Raw genomic sequence first — 22,239 nt, 5'->3', positions numbered from 1 at the left:
AAGCCATTGCTATTTGCTTATCACCAATGCTGAGGCCTGATGTAGAGGGTTTTTGTGTTACTAGATGAGCAGAGCCATCTCTTTTCTAAACATCTCCTTGATGGTAGACTTGATAACTGTGGTATACTTCATTTACCAAGAGCAAACTGAAAACAGTACCTTTTATCAGAATGTACACACTACACCAGGGGTACTCAACCTTTTGACATTGTGACACTTTTGTCACCTACAAACATGTGGGGCCTCACAGCTTTCCTGGGATACCTGCAAGCCACAGGTTGGCACCCTACTCTACACTGCTCCCCACTGTTCCAGCATGTGGATGACACTAATTTCTGCTCATCTAAAAGGATGTGAAATGCTGACATAATTCCGCTGGGGCTTCTATTTTTAAGTGGTGACCACAACTGTCCTAAGAGCCATAGTTGAACAGTTATTGATGAGCATCTTTCTTTCCCCAACACACATGCACATACACACCCTGAAATGATTAGTAAAAGGTTTGTTAAGCAGATATATTTATTAAAAATAATGCTAATATAATCCTGGGGCACGCTGATTTCAAGAGGGCTTTTGCAGCAGATTTCATTATAATTACTTATCAACTAAATTAACAAAGGTTAATTTAACTTATATAGAGTCACTAAGTAATAGAGAGGAAAAGAAACAGTTGGGCTAATCCAGTAGACTGAAGCTGGTCTTGATTTTCCCTAAGCAGCTGTCTGGTTGGCAGCCTTGGGCAAAGCTGGTCTCTAGAGGGTTAATCAGGGCCCAGAGTGATCTTTGCACTGAGCTCCTCCTGCACCTGCCAGGGTGCCAAAAGGCACAGGAGCCAGAAGAAAGGAGAAACAGTTTCCTACATTGTTCCAATTGTTAAAAATGATTAAAGGCCAGTTAAAGATTTTCATAATCACTATTTCAAAATGCCAGTTTTAAAAATGTTACTAGCAATGTATGGATTTCCCCTCCCTGTTTCTTAAAATAAACTCAGACACCCAGTGTAAAAACACTTGAGGGAGAACCAAAAGTCAACCATTTGAAAAGATGAAGAGGGAAGCAGACCATGTGTAGCAGATGCTGGTACTGCTTGGGGGCTGCTGATACAGGCTGTGCTGGCATTAAATCCCCCAGTAAGGCATCAGGTGTCGGGACTCTTTCTCATAAACATCTGGAACGACGCCATAAGGTGTCTGTACCATCTTAACTGTCGACTTCCCAAAGAGCTGGCACTCATAGTCTATCAGCTGCCTCCAGAAGCCCACGTTGGGCCTGATGACAGGCCTTCGGGCTTTCACCCAGTTGTACGCCTCCAGCAAGCACACATTGTGGTATTTCATCAGGTATGCGATACAGAGAGTGGCCGAGCGACTCACCCCAGCAGCACAGTGCACCAAGGTAGCCCCATGCTTCCTGCTCACACTGTGGATCTTGTCAGCCACTGTGTCAAAGTACAGTCTGATGGGGGCATGAGGAATGTCAGCCAGAGGCACTTTAACATATTCAAATTGGGGCCAGTTGAAATTGGGGATCTCAATGGTAGCATTAACGATGCAGGTGATGCCTCGGGCCTGGAGGAGGTGCCGGTTGGAGGCCACACTGCCTCTGCCCAAGAAGAGAGAGGAGGTGATCTGAGCAATGCCTCCTATGTCTCCCTCGGAAATCATCCGAGGAGCCATGAGAGTCCGTGGGAGTGTGCTGTGACCTCTGGAGCTCATGAAGATGCCAGCAGTCACACTTGCATCATCGAGGGCAAAACCAGAGAGTCAGGGCGTCTTCCACCAGTGAACTCAAAAGTGTAGTCTCCTTTCTGCAAGACACAGGATTTGTCAGTCCTTTACTTGCTACAGATTCATCACAGCCTTCTACAGAGCTTGGGGAAGGGGAAGAGAAAGGGGGAAGAATTAGAAGTAGACACATCATTTTCTATTGATTAACAGAAGTAGCCTGCAATGCCAATATGTAAAATCAATATGAAGCTAAGCTGTTTCAAGAAAAAAACCTTCAGTGAAAATAGTTACCTATTTTTAGAAAAGCTAAAGACAGAAAACATGTCTAACTGGTTCCTGGCAGTTAGGAACCACCTGGCAGAGTCCTGCTCTTACTGAAGGGAGGGGCAGTTCTTGATGATTAAGAAGTCTGATTTTTTAGTGCTGAGGTTCAAACCCAGAGCCTTCAGCTAGCTAGGCAAATCTCTACTGCTGAGCACCCTAACCAGTGATCAGAAATTGTGCTCTCCACAGAGCCATGTCCTCAAATATTTCCCACTCCCACAGCTCACTCCCACCATTTCCTAAACCTAATTCTAGACTTAAGGAGGTTATGAGGATTATCTCACATTGGCAGGGCGTGGTGGTGCACACCTTTAATCCAGGTACTTAGGGAGGCAGAGGCAGGCAGATCTCTGTGAGATCGAGGCCAGCCTGGACTATAGGTTCCAGGCCAGCTGGAGCTACAAGGAGACCCCGCCTCAAAAGAAAAAGCACTCACTTAACAAAATTATTTTTTACATTTATTTAGTGGGGTGTGTGTGTGTGTGTGTGTGTGTAGAGATTAGAGGACAACTTGCAGGCGTTGGTTCTCTTTCTACCATGTAAGTTCTGGGGACTGAACTCAGGTTTTCAGGCTTAGTGGATCTTGCCAGCCCCAAAATACCTACTTCTTACCATTTTTTAAAAATCTGTATTATTTTCATTTTAATTTATGTGTATGAGTGTATTGCCTGCATGTATGTAAGTGCACCCATGTTGTGCAATGCCCAGAGAGGTCAAGAGAGTGTCAGACCCCCTGAAACTGGAGTTATGGGCAATTGTTAGCTGCCATGTGGGTGCTAGGAACCAAACCCAGGTCCTCTGTAAGAGCAGCCAGTGCTCTTAACCCTGAGCCATCTCTCCAGCCCCTTATCATTTTTATAACAAACACCCTGGAAGTAAAATTAAATTTGGCGACTGTACTGTGGTCTTTCCATGGAAATAAATAATCCCAGATAATTTGAAAGTCTTAGTTGTGGGTGCTGGAGAGTGAATCTAGAACAGTCTATCACTGAGCTAAACCCTAGCTTTGACGGCCATGATCTTAAAAGTTTATCCCTATCAATCAGTTAAATAGGACTTTTATGTGACCTGACACATGGTAGAGCTAAATGATAGTTCTACTCTCCTCTGACAATTCTAAGCTCCCAAACGAATTCTACTGGATTCAGATATGTGTCGAATTAAAATTACTTTAGTTCAGTATCTGAGGTCTATGTTCTCTCATTAGTAGAATGTCTACTATAAAATCTCTATGTATTTGTAATCATATTTAAATATATATGATCATGCAATCATATATACAAATCATATATTTGTAGTCATAGGATAAGCTGTATATATTTGTAGTCATAAAATTAAGCTGGGAATGATAGCCTACATCAAGAAGAAGTGAGTTCCAGGCCAGCCTTGGCTACTCAATGAGAAACTGTCTCAAAAGGAAAAAGATGGCTTTAATCCCAGCATTCGGGAGGCAGAAGCAGGTGGATCTCAATGAGATCGAGGCCAGCCTGGGGCTGCAGGAAGACCCTGTCTCAAAAAGACCAAAAAAAGGGAAAAAGATAATTTATTGTTTTCCTGAGATCTAATTTTTTTATTTTTATGTGTATGAGTGTTTTGCCTGCATGTTAAATTAACTACACCATACGTATGCAGTTCCCGTGGATGGCAGAAGAGGGCATCAGATCTCCTGGCACTGGATAGAAGAGGGCATCAGATCCCCTGGCACTGGATAGAAGAGGGCATCAGATCCCCTGGCACTGGAGTTACAAATGGTTGTTAGCCATCATATGAGTGCTGGGTTCTCTCTAACCCTGGGTTCTCAGCAAGAGCAGACGCTCTCTTAACCACTGAGCCATCATTTTAGACATACCACTTTATCTCACTGCAAAATCACAATGCTTAAGCCAGGCATGGTGGCACAAACCTTAATTCCAGCACTTGGGAGGCAGAGGCAGGAGGATCTCTGTGAGTTTGGGGCCAGCCTGGTCTACATAGAGAGTTCCAGTCTAGCTGGGGCTACAGGGAGATCGTGTCTCAAAAAGACCAAAAAAAGAAAAAAATCACAATGCTTAATAATTGTGCACACTGAGGAATGTCTAATCCTGCCTGGTATCATAGGAAACCTAGATGTTTTCTTTTTTTCTTTTTTTTTTTTTTTGGTCTTTTTGAGACAGGGTCTCCCTGTAGCTCCAGCTGCCTGGAACGAACTCTGTAGATCAGGCTGGCCTCCAACTCAGAGGATCTGCCTGTCTCTGCCTCCTAAGTGCTGGGATTAAAGGCGTGCGCCACCACGCCCGGCTTTTTTTTTTTTTTTTTGGTCTTTTTTTGAGACAGGGTCTCCCTGTAGCCCCAGGTGACCTGGAACTCACTATGTAGTGTAGACCAGGCCACCACACCGGCTATCCTAGACATTTTCTATCAGATGAGAATATCCCAGCTTATAAAGAGGTGGTAGTACAGCCTTAGCTACTCACGTGCTAAGGAGTCCAGTGAACAGGAACCCTTGATCTGGATCCAGAAGGTCTTAGGTGGGCAATGCTGGTTACAGTGGATAAATCAGATCTGCTGGAAGACAAAGAGACAAGGACATGGCTGGTCAGGAAGCCCATTGGAATTCCTCCTGGGTTTTACTGCTAAATCAAATTTGGAATGAATCTAGGAAGCAGGAAGTCTGCGGAACATTTCTGATGTGTTCTTAAGCACTGTAGGAAGTATCAACCCAAGGCTCAGCCATTTGTTAATGACAGACCCATGATATGTCAAATATTTAAAAGACAAAACCTTTTACCAGAGGTGATTCAGGGACCACACCATGTCAATACAATTTTTAGGGCATTGCAGAATGCTCACTGGGCCTGTAAGGGATACAAGGCTCAGCCACCACTCCTCCCCGGCACTCTCTGCCAACCTGGGAGCATGAGGAACTGGGCCAGATCCAAGAGTGGGAAGAGCAGTCAAGCAAGAGACAGGGAAGGTAAGACACTACCAGTGACTGACACGTAGTGGGTACAGGAGTACGAAGTGGTTGGTTAGGAGTGACGTCTTAAGACATGGGACCGAGGATAGCTTCACAGACAGCAGAACTGCAATGCCGGCCGCAGACTGTGCTGCTCAGGAGAACAATGTGATTTCACTCTCCTCTCCATCTTAGCCCTCTTATTTTGTTCATTATGTGTAAGACGAGCGCCCATGAAGATCCCCAGACCCATTCTCCTCTCATCTGAATCCCCTGGCCTACCCAGGTAAGCATCACACTGACATTTTCACTGTTACAGCTTTGCTAAGGTGCAGACCATGTGCAAACTGACATAACCTGACTGAGTGTTCCACCTAATGAGTTTTGACAGACACATGACCTCAAAATAATAGGCATCCACACCCCCTCAAATTTCATGTTCCTTTATAACCCACTTCTCCTTGCCCTCTACCCCCATTTTACTTGTGTTGTTCTTTTTGTTTTTGAGACAGAGTCTTGTTATGTAGCCCTGGCTGGCTAGCCTAAAACTGCCTATGTAGCCCAGGCTGGCTTCAAACTCTCAATCCTGACAGTCTCCTGAGTGCTGGGATTAGAGGCATGTGCTACCATGCTTGGCTTTAAAATGTTAAATTTTCATGGGGGTCTGGCTTCTTTCAGCAGTCTAAGGTTCATCAATGATACTGGGTATACAATAACTCATTTCTTTTTACTGCTGACCAGTACTCCACTGTGTATGTACATGATTTATCCACTTATAGTTTATGACTATTTTAAGTACACCCACTACAAATGCTCAAGGGTAGACCTTTGTGGAGATGTTTTCCTTTTTCTTGTTTAAATACCTAGGCGTAAAGCCTGGGTCATGTGACATATAACTTTAAAATAGTTTAGAAAGCTGGGTATGGTGGGGCAAACCTATAACCCCCACACTCAGGAGGCTGTGGCAGGAGGATCATGAATTCAAGGCTACCCTGGGCTATACACTGAGGGGAACAAAAGGAAAGGAAAGAAAAAAGAACACTAGAATAAAATAGTTTCAAAGACAATTTTAAGGGCTCAGTGGTAAAGTGCTTGCTCAGCATGTGTGAGTGCCTGGGCTTGATACTCCCCAGCAGCACCAAAGGAATACACATTTACAAAACAGTTCTGGGTCAGGCAAGATAGCTCATCAGGTAAAGGCACTTGCCAAGCCTGAGGACCTGAGTTAGAGCCCCAGAATCCACATGACAGAAGAGGAGAGCAGATTCCCAGACTCCCACAAATTGTCAGGACCTCGATACATGAGCTATGGTGAGTTCCTCCCCCTCCCCCAATAAAGAAATGTTAAAACAAAACAAAACCAAAATAACCATAGTTCTGGAAATGGGCACAGGGGCATAGGCCTGTAATCCCAGCACTTGGGAGGTAGAGGCAGGAAGATGAGTTTAAGATTATATACCAAGTCTGAGACCAGCCTGGGCTTCATAAGACCCTACACTTCTCCCTTCCTCCAAACCCAAACCAGTTCTAGCACAGTGAAGTTGTTTTCTTATCAAACCCTCCTGGGAGGTTTGTTAGGACACAGGCTACTGGGCCCTGCCCCAGTTTCTGATTCTGGTGTTCTGGAGCAGGACTGGAAACTTGCATTTCCTAGGCACTGCTGATATTGGTCAGGGACAGTTCGAGCAGTGTAGCACTGTAGTATCTAGGATCCCCTGTCAAGGCTGAGGTATTCAGAATGCTGCCTTCTTGGAGCACCACATCTGTCAGCTGGTTCACGCCACCGGGGTCCAGGAGGACTACAGGTGCAAGCTCATCCTAAGCTGGCAGAGGAAATGATGACATGAGAAAATGCGTGAGTTGGGTGGCAAAAGTGAGCAGGGCAGCAGCAGTGGGCAAGCATATCCTTTCCCAGGGTTTCCCTGGCAGAATCCTCCTAAGTTTAAAATGGGAAAGCACCGGGCAAAAAAACACAAAATTCAAACTGTTGGAACTCCCTCCTAAGTGTGGAAAATTTGGAAGATGATAGTCGAATTTCCAAATAGGTTGCCTAGTTGCCTAGTTAGGAGGGACTCAGACTGTGCTCACCCAAATAATCCTGCCTTCCGAGGAGTCACTGACCCTCCTGAACTAGGCACCTAGGTTGGTGGCCTTTTCAGCGAGGTGGTCTTCCCAGGGGCTGAGCCTGTGCAACTAGGCCGAGTTGTGCCTGTTATTGCTCACGTTTGGCATTGACAGGGAAGACAGACTGCAAGTCCTCCAGGCAGAATCCAAGCAAGACAGACGCGGTGCTCTGTCCCTGCTGCTGCCACTCAGTTACATGCCAGCACACCTGCTCAAAATGCTGAAGCTCAGCAGTCAGGGCCTGTAGTGAAGGACAGGGTCCTGTACCTGCCTGAGGAGAACGCCTTTAAACACTGCTGACAGAAAAGTTTGAACCCAGATGGGCTTGAGCTCCACTGCTCCAGTCACCAAGTATCCTAAAGAGAGCACTGCCACAGCCTATACACCCTCCTCATGGCAGAAGGACCCTAGCAAGGTGCTGACCCAGTGTGGGCATAAGCAGCATAGTTTGGCCAGTTCAAAGAATGGCAGAATGTGAATGTAAAGAATTCAAAAAGTCCACAGCATTACATCAGAGGCACCCCAAACTCAACTCAGAACGTGTGTGCTGGGAGACAGAGAAAGGAGGTCCCCTGGGAGAGTCTGGCCCATAGGTGCAGGATCAAAGGTTGCCAGTGCCCTCCTGCTTCCCATCCTGGCCTATGGTGTACCAGGCTGGCTGGGAGAACTCTGAACATCCATGCTGCCATCCACAGTGTCCAAATCAGCCTCCCCAAGCTGCTCTGCAGTTGCATTTTCTTCTTTTTTGCTTATATTATTTTATTTTATTGATACAGGACCTCTGTAGCCCTACCCAGCTGACCTGGAACTCACTATGTAGATCAAGCTGACCTCAATCTCATAAGAGATCTGCCTGTCTTTGCCTACCAAATGCGGGAACTAAAAAGCATGCACCAACATGCCTGGCTCTGCATTTTCTTCTTATCGAGAGAAATAATAGTTTCCTTACAAGGGGAATGATAATGGGACACCAACAAAGGCAGACAGGAAGCGCTGTGGTAAATCAACCCCAGAAAGGTGGGGGTGGGGGTGGGGGGTGAGCATTGGAGACCTCTTAAAACCAGGTATAAGAGCCAGGTGTGGTGGCGTGCCTTTAATCCCAGCACTCAGAAGCTGAGGAGGCAGAACTCTGTGAATTTAAGACCATCCTGGTCTACATAGCAAACAAGTTCAGGTCCGTGATGAGACCCTGTCTAAAAAAAAGAAAAAAGCAAAGCCTGACATGGTGGCACAGGGCTTTAGTCCCAGTACTTTGGGAGGCAGAGACAAGCGGGTCTCTGTGAGTTCAAGGCCAGCCTGGTCTCCATACTGAATCCAGGCCAGCTATGGCTACAGGGAGACCCTGTCTCAAAAAGACCAGAAAAACAAAAACAAAAAAACACACCAAACCACAAACACAAACAAGACGGACTAAGCATAAGAAATGCCAGGGATGTCAAGCTTGGTGCCTGTCTATAATCCTAGCACTCAGGGGACAGAGGCAGAAGGACCACAGCAAGCTCAAGGCCAGCTAGGGCTACCCAATGAGGCCTTGGCACTAGGTGCTCACAAAGTGTAAAGTGTCTATCCATGAGCCTACGGTCTCAGTAGTGTACAAGCTAGCTGCTCTTGCTCCCAGCATGAAGAGCTACAGGCACCAGGGCACTAGCCCTGTGGTTAAGCACTGGCATCCACACCTGGAAGAATGCCAACACGAATGAACAGCTACATGGGGACCAAGCCTGTTCACAACATCCACCTGAGTGCCATGGAAGCTGCTTTTCTCTTCTTAATGCTGACAACCACTAGCATCAGCAGTTAAAGAAGTAAAATTCTGTTTTTCTTTCTCATGTTTGAAAAGCCTAAAGTGGCCATAGTAATGTAGAAGGTCTAGAGAGGACTATGCAAATAATTACAATAGTCTCAGCTTTAGGAACATAAGAGGGCTGGGGTACACATCAGAGACCTATACTGTTACTTAAAAAAAAAAAAAAAGATTTAAATTATGTGTATGTGCTGGACATGGTAGCATGCACACCTTTAATTCCAGCACTTGGAAGGCAGAGGCAGGTGGATCTCTGTGAGTTCAAGGCCAGCCTGGTCTACATAGTGAGTTCCAGGACAGCTGTGGCTACAGGGAGACCCTGTCACAAAAAGACCAAAAAAAAAAAAAAGTGTATGTGTGTGTGTCTGTGTGTGGGTACATGCACATGTGAGTGCAAGTGAAAACAGAGGCCACAAGAGGATGCTGGATTCTTCTGAGGCTGGAGTTACAGGTGCTTGTGAGATGCCCTATGTTATTTGTTGGGAACTGAACTTGCGTTTTCTGCAACAGCAGCAATTGCTTTTAACCACTAAGCCATCTCTCCAGTCCCTACACTGTTATTTTTCTATACTCAAAAAAAGCTATATAATCACATTTTTCCCTCTATAAGCATCTATCTAGTTCTTTTAAAAAACAAGCCGCCTTTAATCCCAGCACTAGGGAGGCAGAGGCAGGTGGATCTCTGTGAGTTCAAGGCCAGCCTGGTCTACATAGTGAGTTCCAGGACAGCTGGGGCTACAGGGAGAACCTGTCTCAAAAAGACCAAAAGAAACCCAAAAAAGTATAAAGTCATTCCTTTTAAAATAGAAGCATTTTAACCTCCACTGTCATAAGTAAATGTTACTTTTCTCATTTATTTTCACTATTAAACCACAAATGTGTTCCACTGGAGGAAAAGTTAAAATAGTCACTTTTTTTGTTGCTGCTGTTGAGGTTTTTTGTTGTTGGCATTGTTGTTTTGAGATAGGATCTAAGAGAGGCCAGACTACCACTGAACTGACTATGCAGCTGAGGTTGGCCTGGAATTCCTGATCCTCTTGCCTCCACTTCCCAAGTGCTTGGATTACAGGCATGGGCTGCAACGTCCAGCGTAAAATATTCACTCATAAAATCATGACAATCTTTCATTAAGGAAAAACAACTTTCTGACAGAGGATTAAGAATAAAATTCAAATACTGTGTAATATTCATGTTGAAGTAAAGCAAAATAAAAGGTATTCCCAAACTACTCTGAACTGTCAAGGGAGCAGTTTGGCTGGAATACCTTTATGTCCTACTTTGGGAGGGATGGTCATTTTGCTTTCCCTACCATATCAAATGATACAACAGTGTTCTTGGATGAGGATATGTGTTCACATAAGGCTGAAAAGATTTGTCATCCTAGTACTTCAGAAGCTGAGGCAGGAATGTTGTGTTGGCTTCAAGACCAGCCTAGGTTATATGGTGAGTTTCAGGCTACCTGGACTACAGAGTGAGATACCACCTCAAAAAACCCAAAATCAAACCCAAATCAACAACCAAACACTATAGTCACCACCCTATTCAGCCACTTGTACTCCCTTGGCAGTGTGACACACATCTGTCAAGCAGCTCCTATATAGTATGACCTCACATGGACATATTTGCTAAACTCAAGTAAGCTCATCATTGTATGAAGCTAGCCAACTACAGCTATGGAATGTAACACAGCCAAATGAGGCATTCCATTTGATAGAACTGGGGGGGGATAGTGATATAAACACAAATTTTAATAAGTTTGGTTCTAGGCTAGGTGTGGTATCTCATACCTGTAACCCCAGAATTTAGGAGGCTGAGCCAGGAAGACTACTTTGAGTTCCAGAGCAGCATGGGCTAAAGAGTGTGACCTTGTCTCAAACCATAAAGCAAGTTTAGTTCTATATAATAAATCTGATGACCTTCCATGCTGGAATAAAATGAACAAGGAGAAGAGACTTAGATGTAACTATATAAGATGGACTATTCTTTCAGGTACCATGAGGTATTCTGGAATTGAAAAAAAACGGAGGGGGAGAATGGTGCTGGGACCCCACACACGCCAGGCAAGTGCTCTACTACTGAGCTATATCCCTAGCCTTAAAATTTTAAAGTAGTGTCTTTTTTGAAGAGTTTTTTAAAAATATTTTATTATTTTTATTTTAAGTATCTGAGTGTGTGTAAGTGCACCCCTGTAGTGCAATGCCTGAGGAGGTCAAAAGAGGGTCAGATCACCTGGAACTGGAGTTATGGACGCCATGTGCATCCTCTGCAAGATGCTGGGCCATCTCTCCAGCCCCCAAACAGTGTCTTTCTAAGTTGCTCAGGCTGATCTTAATTTCATTCTATAGCCCAGAAAATCCTTGAACTTGCCACTCTGCCTCAGCTTCCCCAAGTTACTGAAATTACAGGCCTAAGTCTCCATGCCTAGATAGAATTTAATTTGTTTTATCTTTTAAATTTTAAGATCCAGCACTTGAGAGGCAGAAGCAGGTGGATCTCTGTGAGATCAAGGCCAGCCTGGTCTACATAGCAAGTTCTAGGCCAGATGGGGCTAAAAGGAGATCCTGTCTCAGAAAAATTAAAATAATATTGAGACAGGGTCCTGTGTAGTCCAGGCTGGCCTTGAACTCCTGATCTTCTTGCCTCCACCTCCCTGATGCTATGTAGATCAGGCTGGGCTCAATCTCACAGAGATCCACCTGCCTCTGCCGCTCAAGTGCCGGATCTAAAACCAGCCCTTTATTTTTCTTTCAATAGCACCCTGTCTCAGGTATTTTATTATAGCAATAGAAGATATACTATACCCAAAGAACTACTAAGTTTTCACCATTGTCGACTGATTTTACTTTGCCTTTTATGTATCTCAGGGGTAGAACATATGTTTAGTATATATGAGGCCCTGGGTTCAATCTCAGTACTCCTCCTCTTTTTTTATATTTTATTATTTTTATGTATATTTGTGTATTGCCTGCATGTATGTGAGTGTGCCCGTGTCGTGCAATGCTGTGGAGGTCAGAAGAGGGCTTCAGATTCCCCTGGAACTGGAGTTAAGGACAGTTTGTAGCCACCGTGTGAGTGCTGGGAATCGAACCCGGGTCCTCTGCAAGAGCAGTCAGTGCTCTTAACCACTGAGCCATCTCTCCAGCCTCCAGTACTCCTCCTCTTTAATGAGCTTTATTTAGCTCACAGACTTGGAGGCTGAACATACAAGGTCAGCTCCATAAGTACAACCTCTGGCTGCATCACAATGCAGTGGATGGCACCATGGTGGGATCATATGCTGAAGGGAGATATAGGAAGACACAAGAAGCCAAAGACCAGGAAGGGGCCAGCCTGGCTCTTTAGGACAAGTTGCTCTTATGAAAACTCACTCTAAAACAACATCAATCCTTAATCTGAGTGTGATGCTCTAATGACCTAATGACTTTGTGGTAGGCCCCATGTCTTCAAGCTCTATCACCCCAACACTGCCACTCTGAGGACCACAATTCTCAGGGGCTAGGGTCACACACCCAAAATACATCAAATCATGGCAGATGGAGTTTTTTTTGGGGGGGGGGCAGGGTCTCCCTGTAATACCAGCTGGCCTGGAACTTGCTATGTAGACCAGGCTGGGCTTGATCTCACAGAGATCCTCCTGCCTCTGTCTCCTAAGTGCTGGAATTAAAGGCGTGCGCCACCATGCCTGGTAGAAGATGGAGTAGTCTTACAAACTGGATTAGTACGCTTTCTCTCCATTTTAAGGCATGTTGCCATTATTGACTTGCTTTAAAAAAACTTTTTTATATGCAGGACAAAGGACACCTTGCAGGTGTTCGTTCTCTTCTTCTACCATGTAAGGGATCAAACACAGGTTGTCAGGCTTGGTGGCAAGCATCTTTACCTGCTAAGCCATCTTGCCAACCCCCATTACTGCCTTTCAAGAACCTTATTTTAATTTCATTTATTTATTTATTTTTTGGTCTTTTTGAGACAGGGTCTCCCTGTAGCCCCAGCTGTCCTGGAACTCACGATGTAGACCAGGCTGGCCTTGAACTCACAGAGATCCACCTGCCTCTGCCTCCCAAGTGCTGGGATTAAAGGCATGTGCCACTACACCCGGCCCTCACTTACTTATTTTTGACACATGGTCTCGCTATGTAGCTCTGGCTTGCCTGGAACAGGTTAACAAGGAACTCACTGAGATCCACCTGCTCTGCTTCCTGAGTGCTGGGAATAAAGGCATGTGCCACCATGCCTGGCAAGAGCCTCATTTTCAGATTCTAAAAGACCACTGGATGTTTCCTACTTCCCCTTCCTACTCTGTGTGACCCAATGTCAGCAGCACTGCTTCCCCAGGAGCTTGACAGAAATGCAGAATTTCAGGCACTATCCCAAGACCTACTGACCAAATTCTGCAGTTCATAAGATCCCAGATGATTTACATCCACATCTGCCTGTGGGAGGTGTTGCTCCTTCACCTGCCTCACTCTGTCTCATAGAACCTGCTGGAGCAAACAGCACCTGTCCACTAGAGCCACTGTGGCCTGCTGAGCACCTCACAGATCAGAATCATTCCTAGATGAGGAATCAGATGTAAACAGAGGTAAAGAGGGCTTTCCAGCCTCCACGGAGAACATGAGGAGGCCCTCTGGGACCAGAACCTCCACTCAACCTGACCACAGCTGCCCAGCCAATCCAAAGACTCCCAAACAGTCCAGAGAGAAAAGAATAAAGGAACGTAAGGTCAGTGTGTTTGTGCTTTATCTATGATCTAGATGCTAATCTCTCAAAATCCTAAACTGCTAGCGCTATGAGATGGTCTTTGTGAAGAAATACAGTACAAAATGAACCCACAAAATACTTGCAAAAGTTAACAATTACATCTGCGCCTGCATGGTGATAATCTGAAATGAATTTGTGCAACAGCCTATGCAGATAATACCTTAAAAGTTTAAAGAAGTGGTAAAAATTAAATGTGAGTTACAGATGTTTGGTTAAGCGGTGAGCATTAATGAAGAGAACACATTAAGCCAAGGCACTTAGGAAAAAAATCATATGTTAACAATAAAACTTCACAATTGACAAAGTCAGGGCCAGAAAATGCAGGTATTTCTCTAAGATCTTAGTCCTTAAAAGTTCACTATTACTTTAAGGAAGACAAAAAGAGTTTATAAATTGAATTAGAAAGACCTCCAGAGTTAACAATCACCTTCTGGTCATCTTACCCTTTGATGTCTCAACACTCCAGAAGCAAACTTCACCCATCTCCCTACAAGGATCTCTTTATCATATACCTGACCTCTGTGTCTGTATGTTTATACCAAATTAATTTCCATTTTTCTTCACAATCAAAGGCATCAAACCCACTGAGTTTCTGAGCAGGTTGGGAAACTGAAGTCTCTGGCCTCAGCAGGTTGGAGGAAACTTTATGAAGCCACACCCCCTCCCATGCTGACATACAGCTGAGCTGGCCTGGTGAGCCACCCCACAGCAAAGAGCTGAGGCAAGTTTTCAGGTGTTGAGGGTCAGAAAAGGATCCTGATTACTACCTTGGCTTTACTTATCTCTTGGAAAAACAAAAATATCTTTTTTTCCTTCTTTTGGCTTTTTTGAGACAGGGTCTCCCTGTAGCACCTGTTGGCCTGGAACTCACTATGTAGACCAGGCTGGCCTTGAACTCATAGAGATTCGACTGCCTCTGCCTCCTGAGTGCTAGGATTAAAGGCGTACACCACCATATCCAGCAAAAAAATCTTCCTAAAATATAATAAACGGGGAATAATAATGCAAGCTTGCAATCCCAGTACTCAAGGGCTGAGGTCAGGACAGTCTGAACTACATACATAGTAAGACCATCTTAATAATGAAAATTTTGAAGGAAACAGTATGCATAGTTCCCTTTGGAAGACTAAATTACTAAGTGGTAAAACATTCCTAAATTTCATGCTCTAGAAGAGAAGACTTCTGAACTTCGGTCTATTCTTGTTCAAATCAGGGATCAACCAACAGTGGCTCGAGGCTCATCTCTACCCCACTAGTTTTTGTTGCTACACATGCTTTAAGAATCATGTCGGGGGGCTGGAGAGAAGGCTCACTGGTTAGGAGCAGTGAATACTCTTGCAGAGGACCAGGGTTCGATTCCCAGCACCCACATGGAGGCTAACAACCATCTGTAGCTCCAGTTCCAGGGGATCTGATTCCTTCTGACCTCCACAGGCATTGCATGACACAGGTGCACTTACACACATGCAGGCAATACACTCATACACATAAAAATAAGAAATAAAATGTTTTAAAAAAAATAAAAGAATCATGTCGGTAGCTGGAGAGATGGGTTAAGGCACTTGCCACTAAGTCTGGTGACCTGAGTTCAATCCAAAGAAGCCATTTAAAGGTAGAAGGAGAGAACTGACTCCACAAAGTTGTCCTCTGACCTCCACAGGCATACAGTGGTGCCCATGCCTGCACATACACTTCATGTGTACACATACAATAATAGTAATAATAATAATAATAATAATAAAATCAACAGGTTGGAAAGAACTATTGAATTAATAGGAGACACTGTTTCAAAAGAGAAGGAAGAGAAGGGGCCCCATAAAAGCTTTGACTTTATAATGTATGATTAATTCTTTTCTGAGACTAGGTGCCCTATATCCCAGGCATGCTTCAAACTTGCTGTTTCAGAGGATGACCTTGAACTTTTTGTTTTCTGTTTTTGCAACAGTATCCCACTATGTAGCCTTGACTGACCTGAAACTCACTATGTAGACCAGGCTGGCCTCAGACTCAGATATACCTACCTCTGCCTCCCAAGTGCTAAGTTTATGGGCATATGCCACCACTTCTGGCTAAAATTCTTCACTGAAAAATCTCAATTCCTGGGGGCTGGAGAGATGGCATGGCGGCTAAGAACACTGGCTATTCTTGCAGAGACCCAGGTTCAGTTTCCAGCACCCACATGGTGACTAACAACCATTTATAGCTCCAGTTCCAGGGGAATCCAGCACCCTCTTCAGGCATTGCACATATAGGTGCATTACATGCATGCAGGCAAAACATTCATAAAATAAAAATAAATGAAAAATTTTAAAAAGAAAAATCTCAACTTCAAGTTTGCATGTAACTTGTAATGCTGACAGTATTCTCCCCAATCTTTAATTTTAAAATATTTATTTTATGTGTATGAGTGTTTTGCCTGCATGTATGTAAGTGCACCCATGTGTGCAATGCCCATGGAGGCCAAAAGAGAGCATCAGATCCTCTGGAACTGAAGCTACAGACAGTTGTTGGCCCCCATCCCCCACGTGGGTGCTGGGAACTGAACTCGAGTCCTCTGCAAGAGCACCCAGTGCCCTTAACTGCTGAGACATCCCCAGCCCTCCTAATCTTATTTTCACTAATGCATCCTAATCACTTCTGGTAAATTCATACCTACCCACCACCCTCTCCCTCTCCCAGGGGTGGAAGGCTGGCATGTTCTCTTTGCCTTGCAAATATCAATGTGTCAGAAGCAGCAGAATGCTCTTGCTCACGTTTTCTCATATGTACCCACAAGCTCAAAGACCTAAGGAGTCAAGAAACCTGCTTCAGCCAGGTGTGTGGGCACATGCCTTTAATCCCAGCACTTAGGAGGCAGAGGCAGGTGGCTCTCTGTGAGATTGAGGCCAGCCTGGTCTACATTTCAAGAGTTCCAGGCCAGCTGTAGCTACATGGAAACCATGTCTCAAAAAAATAAAAACCAAGAAAAGTCTGTGATATGTCATGCATGATGCATGCAAGAACTCTCTGGGCCAAAGGTAGAAGAAAGCCCTGCAGTTGTACATGGTTTTCAAAAGGGTCCTTTTCATTGGAATGGCAGAGGGAAATAAACAGCTGGCTGTGCATGACAGGAAGTTGTTCTCTGTTAGTGTGAGAACTGGAGGTTCCCAGGTGAGCTGAGCAGAACCTGCTGACAAGACACTGGCAAATGACTACAACACCAGCTGGAAGGGCAAGGGTTAGCAAAGCACACAGACAAGTCTGTCTCCCTATCACTCAGATGAAAAGGTTCTTTTAATCCTGTTCTTACTGGTATGTTTTCTTGAAAACCGAATATGGAAATCTTTAACAAGCAAGAAAGTATTGTGGCTTATGTAAATACTGAAAATAGGGCAATTTAACCATTTTCTAAGATGCCTTACAGAGGAAATAAAAAGGAACTACAGCTCCCATATGCTCTGAACTCATACTCTTTCATCATCTTTCCAGGTGTGAGAAAGGACCCCCCTCCCCCAGGGTCACTTGGCAAACCTACAGAATCACACATCTTTCTGCTCTCAGCATAGAAGTGCAACACTAAGCATGTACTAGAAACTCAATAAAGACCTGAAATGAATAACTGTCTTGAGCTGACTCCCCCCACCTCATATGCCCCTCCCTTAGCTTTAAAGCAGCTAACAAAACCAAATACAGGCAAAGCCCCACCACAGCGTGCTCAGAAAGCAGGAATTATCTGTAACAAGTATACACTAAATTGACTCTTTTTTAAAAAAAGTATTTTATTTATTGTTTTTATTTTATGTGTATGAGTGTACTGCCTGCATGTATATGAGTGCTCCCGTGTTGTGCAATGCTGAGGAGATCAGAAGAGGGCTTCCGATTCCCATGGAACTGGAGTTAAGAACGGTTTGTACCTGCCATGTGGGTGCTGGGAATTGAACCCAGGTCCTCTACAAGAGCAGTCAGTGCTCTTAACCACTGGGCCATTTCTCCAGCCCTTCTAAATTGCCTCTTACATACTAAGGAAGAGTTAGGGGGCCATTCTAAATGTGTTCTTTATATCTGGCGCACTGAAGCCATTGTCATCTTGGAAGTACAGCCACAGTCTGTGTTCTGTGTCTCTTAAAGACAACATACACACAAGTGTGAGTCCCTGTCCTCCCTTTACCAAGGATGGGTCTGAGTTAATGCACACATCACACTTGATTGATGCGCTACAGCATTAGGGCTGGACACAAAGCATTCACCAGGAATAGGAGTCACTCAAGATCCTTAAAAGGTTCTAGGTACTAGACATTTTTATTTTTAGCACTTCATTTTGCATATTTAAATTTTCTATAACTATGGTACACTGTCAAATGAAATCAAGTGAAAGAGTCTACTGAGTATTTTTCAGCTAAATACAGTGGTGTTCTGGTGTTTAGATGGCATGCTAGCCCAAACCATGTAACTTAACAGGAATAAACAGAAATACATTGGTACAAGCAAAACTAGGAACTAAACAAGGTGTCACTTAGTTGTTCACTTAAGAAATATTCAAGCATACTGTGGTTAAACAGCAAATCCATGGATTATGACTTCAAGGTGGACACCACTGAAGGAATGTAAATTGGGACAACCACTTTGGACAAAGAACACAACCGAGTAAGTCAGAAGATATGCACGGCTCACCCAGGACTGGTCATAATTGCCCCAGGCCACAAACAACCCAGATGCCCATCAACATCTGACAGAGAATTTGTGGCATGTTCACCCCAAAATGAACTCGCCACAATCTCAGTCAACAATATAGATGAAACTTAAAAAACAATATAATATTGCCGGGCGTGGTAGCGCACACCTTTAATCCCAGCACTTGGGAGGCAGAGGCAGGCGGATCTCCGTGAGTTCAAGGCCAGCCTGGTCTACATAGTGAGTTCCAGGACAGTTGGGGCTACAAGGAAACCCTGTCTCAAAAAGACCTAAAAAAAAAAAACAAAAACAAAAAACCAGTATAGTTCAGGAATTTAAGCAGTTATATATGTGTGTGCATGTGTACACAGTGTGACAGATAGAGACAGAGAGAGAGAGAGATAAGATATAGTGGTATGGAGGCACATGCCTGTAATCCCAGCATTTGAGAGGCAGAGGCAGGAGGATCACCACAAGGCTGAGGCCACCCTGGGCTGCATAGTGAGAACCTGTTGCAAAAACCAAATCAGGGCTGGAGAGATGGCTCAGCAGTTAAAAGCACTTGCTCTTGCAGAGGACCTGGATTTGGTTCTGAGCACTCACATCAGGCATTTTGTAACCATCTGTATCTCCAGCTCCAGGGTATCTGAAGCACTCTTCTGGCCTCCATAGGCACCCATACACATGTGGCATATGCACACACAGACACAGACACTGACACACACAAATAAATAAAAATATTGGCAAAAAACCCCCACCAAACCAACCAACCAAACAAACAAAAGAGAAGATCTAAAAGAATGTTGTATGAAAGTGAAAAAGGAGTAAGCCTGGGTTGTGTGTGGTGGCACACACCACCCCCCTTTAATCCCAGCACTCAGGAGGCAGAGGCAAGTAGAGCTCTGTGAGATTGAAGCTAGCCTGGTCTACATAAGCAAGTTCCAGGCCAGCTGGGGCCACAGGGAGACCCTGTCTCAAAACAACAACATAATAACAACAAAAGTGAGAAAGGTGTGAAAACAACTATGCTGTTTAGAGTTTGTATTTAGGAGGTAAAAGCTATAGGGAAAAATTAATCCTGTTTAATTCAGGTTAGGTATCTGTCGTCCTTAGAAAAAAGTGGAGGTTGGGAGAAGAAAAATAAAAGAGGGGGTTATGCTTCTGGGCCTACAAAATTAGTTACACTAAAATAGCTCATCAACTTATCTTTTCACTTTGTTCCTTTATCTTCATGTTATTAAGTCACAATATGCAGAATATTCAGCACTCTGCCTAACCCCGGGAGGATGTCACTTTTAGTGTGTCAGCTTGGGATTTCATTTCCCTTCTATCTCAGCACTCAAGGTAGTGCCTTTAGCATAGCAAAAGCCTTAATAAATGCTTGTTATCAAAACCCATAAACTGCTGACATGATTGTTGTAAGTCACCCCTTTCCTAACACTGCTGTTTTGAGCTGTGCCCCCATTAACGCATTCCTTTCCTTTGTCTTCATCCCAGATTTCATAAATAATGAAGCTGCCACCTTAAATGTTAGCTCTGTAAGTTTATACCCAGGCTGTCCGTTGCTTTAGCAACTCTCCCTGCCTTCCTCTCCCTCCTGTGCCCTCCTAAGAGCAAAGACAATAGGTTGATCCTTCGTTTGCTTTTTAATGGAAAAGTTTTCATTTTGCACCTGACAGTAAACACTAGCATCATAATGATTCAATTACTTTCAAGTTGTTTGTGAAGGAGTCACTTGCCTGTTGCTCTGAGAAATATTAACATGTCTTGGAGTTAATTTTATGATCAGTTGTATTTTTAAAGAATGTTACTTGTTCTAGAAAAAAAATTTCTATAAACAGCACTAGTCAACTTTAAAATAACTGTTAACACATCACTTATGCAAATCGGCATGACAAACTAAAAGAAAGGCACATAGCAGTTACTTTTGAGGAAGATACTCAAAAGGCTAGAACCTCATTTGCAAAGTTTTAATTTTTTATAGAGATGATTAAAGCTTTTCTTTGTTGGAAAAACATGTTTTTGATCCATTTGTCTTGAAACAAAATCCCACTCTCAAAGGAATCCACCTAACTGCTCCCACCTTAAAAGCCCATCTTTTTTTTTGGGGGGGGGCTTTTTGAGACAGAGTCTCCCTGTAGCCCCAAGCTGTCCTGGAACTCACTATGTAGACCAGGCTGGCCTTGAACTCACAGAGATCCGCCTGCCTCTGCCTCCCGAGTGCTGGAATCAAAGGCATGCGCCACCACGCCCGGCCCTAAAATACTAATTTTAATGCTAAAGTCTTGAACGATTTCCTGGGTTACTTACAATCCGGGTTATTTCTGATATGAATAAATATTTATGCTACTCTAGTAAGGAATCTTTCAGAATGCATACCTGCAGTCAGCCAATATGAAGAATTTCAGAGAACTCTGCACAGCCACGCTCCACACTGATGCTAAGACGAACTGGAATGAAGCAAACTGTCTCCCATTTTATGGGGGAAAGCCAAAAATACCAACCAGCGATTCTCCTCCTCCAAGCGTCAGAAGGTGAGTCAGAGCTGGAGGCAGAAGTGGGGCCCATGTGTCAAGCCCTGTGCAAGGCTCTTTCCTCCCTCCTCCTGGGAATGCTTGGCCCTCACCTGACCTGATGTGAATTCTTAAGGTGTCTCCCGCAAAGAGGCGGGTACTCACTCTGGGGGTGCCTCATTCCCTGTTTCTCAAGGGAACAGAGACTGAGAGCCTTTTATGAGTCCACAAAAGACAATAACAAAATTGCAGCTCCAGGGAACGGAGCTTCCAGACACAACTTTGCAAAGAATATAGACACTTTTGTTCCCTCGTTTTAAAGAGCAAGCAATTAGAAGTCGCGCCTTGTCCAGAAACACTTAGCTTTGTAGAGGCGACCTGCCGCTGCAGACCCCAAGCCCAGGCCCCTCTGACCTGCACAACCTAGGGAAGACGTTCCGACTTCCCTTAAACTTGGAACAAGAATTTCAGGAAACTGGGTTAAACCTCTAGGTCCATATTTCATTAAGGCCAGTTAAGAATCCGGAATTATTGCCTCCGTTTTTACTTCTGCAACGGGAAAGCAAAGCCCTCTCTCTCCACCTCTTATAAATTCTAATGAACAGCTAACCAACGAGCATAGGCCAAATGCCATAAGGTCCTATTGGCTGGAAAGTACACGGTGTTGTTTTGTTTTTAAATCCGTAGACAGTAAAACTGCATGTATAAACCATTCCGCCTTCCTTGCCTCCGAGATGCCCAGTTACCATAACACTAGCTGGTACCACTAGCAACATCCACCTAAATACGATATAGTTACACAATCCACTGCGCTCCTTCTACCCCAACCCCCAAACAATTCAACTTCTCTCCGGAGCAAGGAGACTTCAGAAGGAAACAAAAGCCGTATGTTACCACTGTGCATGCCAACCTACCACCGCAGAGAAACACTCAAGTTGAATACTTGGCGTCGCTCAAAGTCAAGTAGTTTCAATCCAAGCTACACGCCGCCGGGGCTCCCGGGGCTCAGCGCAGAGGGATGCTGACGGCGGGGAGGGGGATCCCGGAGGCGGCCGGCAAAGGGTCAGAGGAAGGGGACGGAGCAGGGCAGGGTCCCGGCCGCGGCCTCTCCCACCCCACACCCTGAGGCCGCCGGGACCCAGGCACCCGCACAAAGTTTGCAGAGTCGAGGGTCGCGCGACCCGGTCGCCCCGCCTGCCGCCCCAGCCCGGCGGGTGCAGGTCCATCCCGTCCCGCCTGCCGCACCCCGTACCGAGCGGCCGCGTATCCAGCGACCCAGCTCCCGGCTCCGCGCTGCTGCCTCGCTCCAGCTTTCAGCTCTCCCTCCCGCTCCCTCCGCCCGCGCCCGACGGACGCGCGCACGCTACCAGCACGCCGCTGCCCTCTTCCCCGGGGTCCGCA

At 44.9% G+C, this 22,239-nt stretch overlaps 1 protein-coding gene across 8 annotated transcripts in view; it reads right to left on the bottom strand.

The window, feature by feature from the left end:
• Nucleotides 1-501: 501 nt before the first annotated feature.
• Dusp14 (dual specificity phosphatase 14) overlaps nucleotides 502-22,239 on the bottom strand; it is a 22,065-nt gene continuing 327 nt past the window's right edge. The window contains exons 1-3 of one of the 8 annotated variants that reach the window (XM_008848091.3): nucleotides 22,091-22,218; nucleotides 4,505-4,592; nucleotides 502-1,870 (exon numbers count right to left, since the gene is read on the bottom strand). In XM_008848091.3, the coding sequence (XP_008846313.1) occupies nucleotides 1,119-1,715 (597 nt within the window). In that variant the 5' untranslated portion in view covers nucleotides 1,716-1,870; nucleotides 4,505-4,592; nucleotides 22,091-22,218 and the 3' untranslated portion in view covers nucleotides 502-1,118. Of the gene's footprint in view, nucleotides 1,871-4,504; nucleotides 4,596-20,704; nucleotides 20,809-21,752; nucleotides 22,047-22,090; nucleotides 22,219-22,239 lie in introns of those variants that run through there. The other 7 variants (XM_017801967.2, XM_008848088.3, XM_029553563.1 and 4 more) reach the window with 7 other exon arrangements.

The sequence above is a fragment of the Nannospalax galili genome, unplaced genomic scaffold, assembly GCF_000622305.1.
Source record: "Nannospalax galili isolate Female #2095 unplaced genomic scaffold, S.galili_v1.0 scaffold363, whole genome shotgun sequence".
Classification (NCBI taxonomy): domain Eukaryota; kingdom Metazoa; phylum Chordata; class Mammalia; order Rodentia; family Spalacidae; genus Nannospalax; species Nannospalax galili.
Note: the sequence above shows the minus strand (reverse complement) of the source record. Positions and strands in the feature narration are given on the sequence as shown.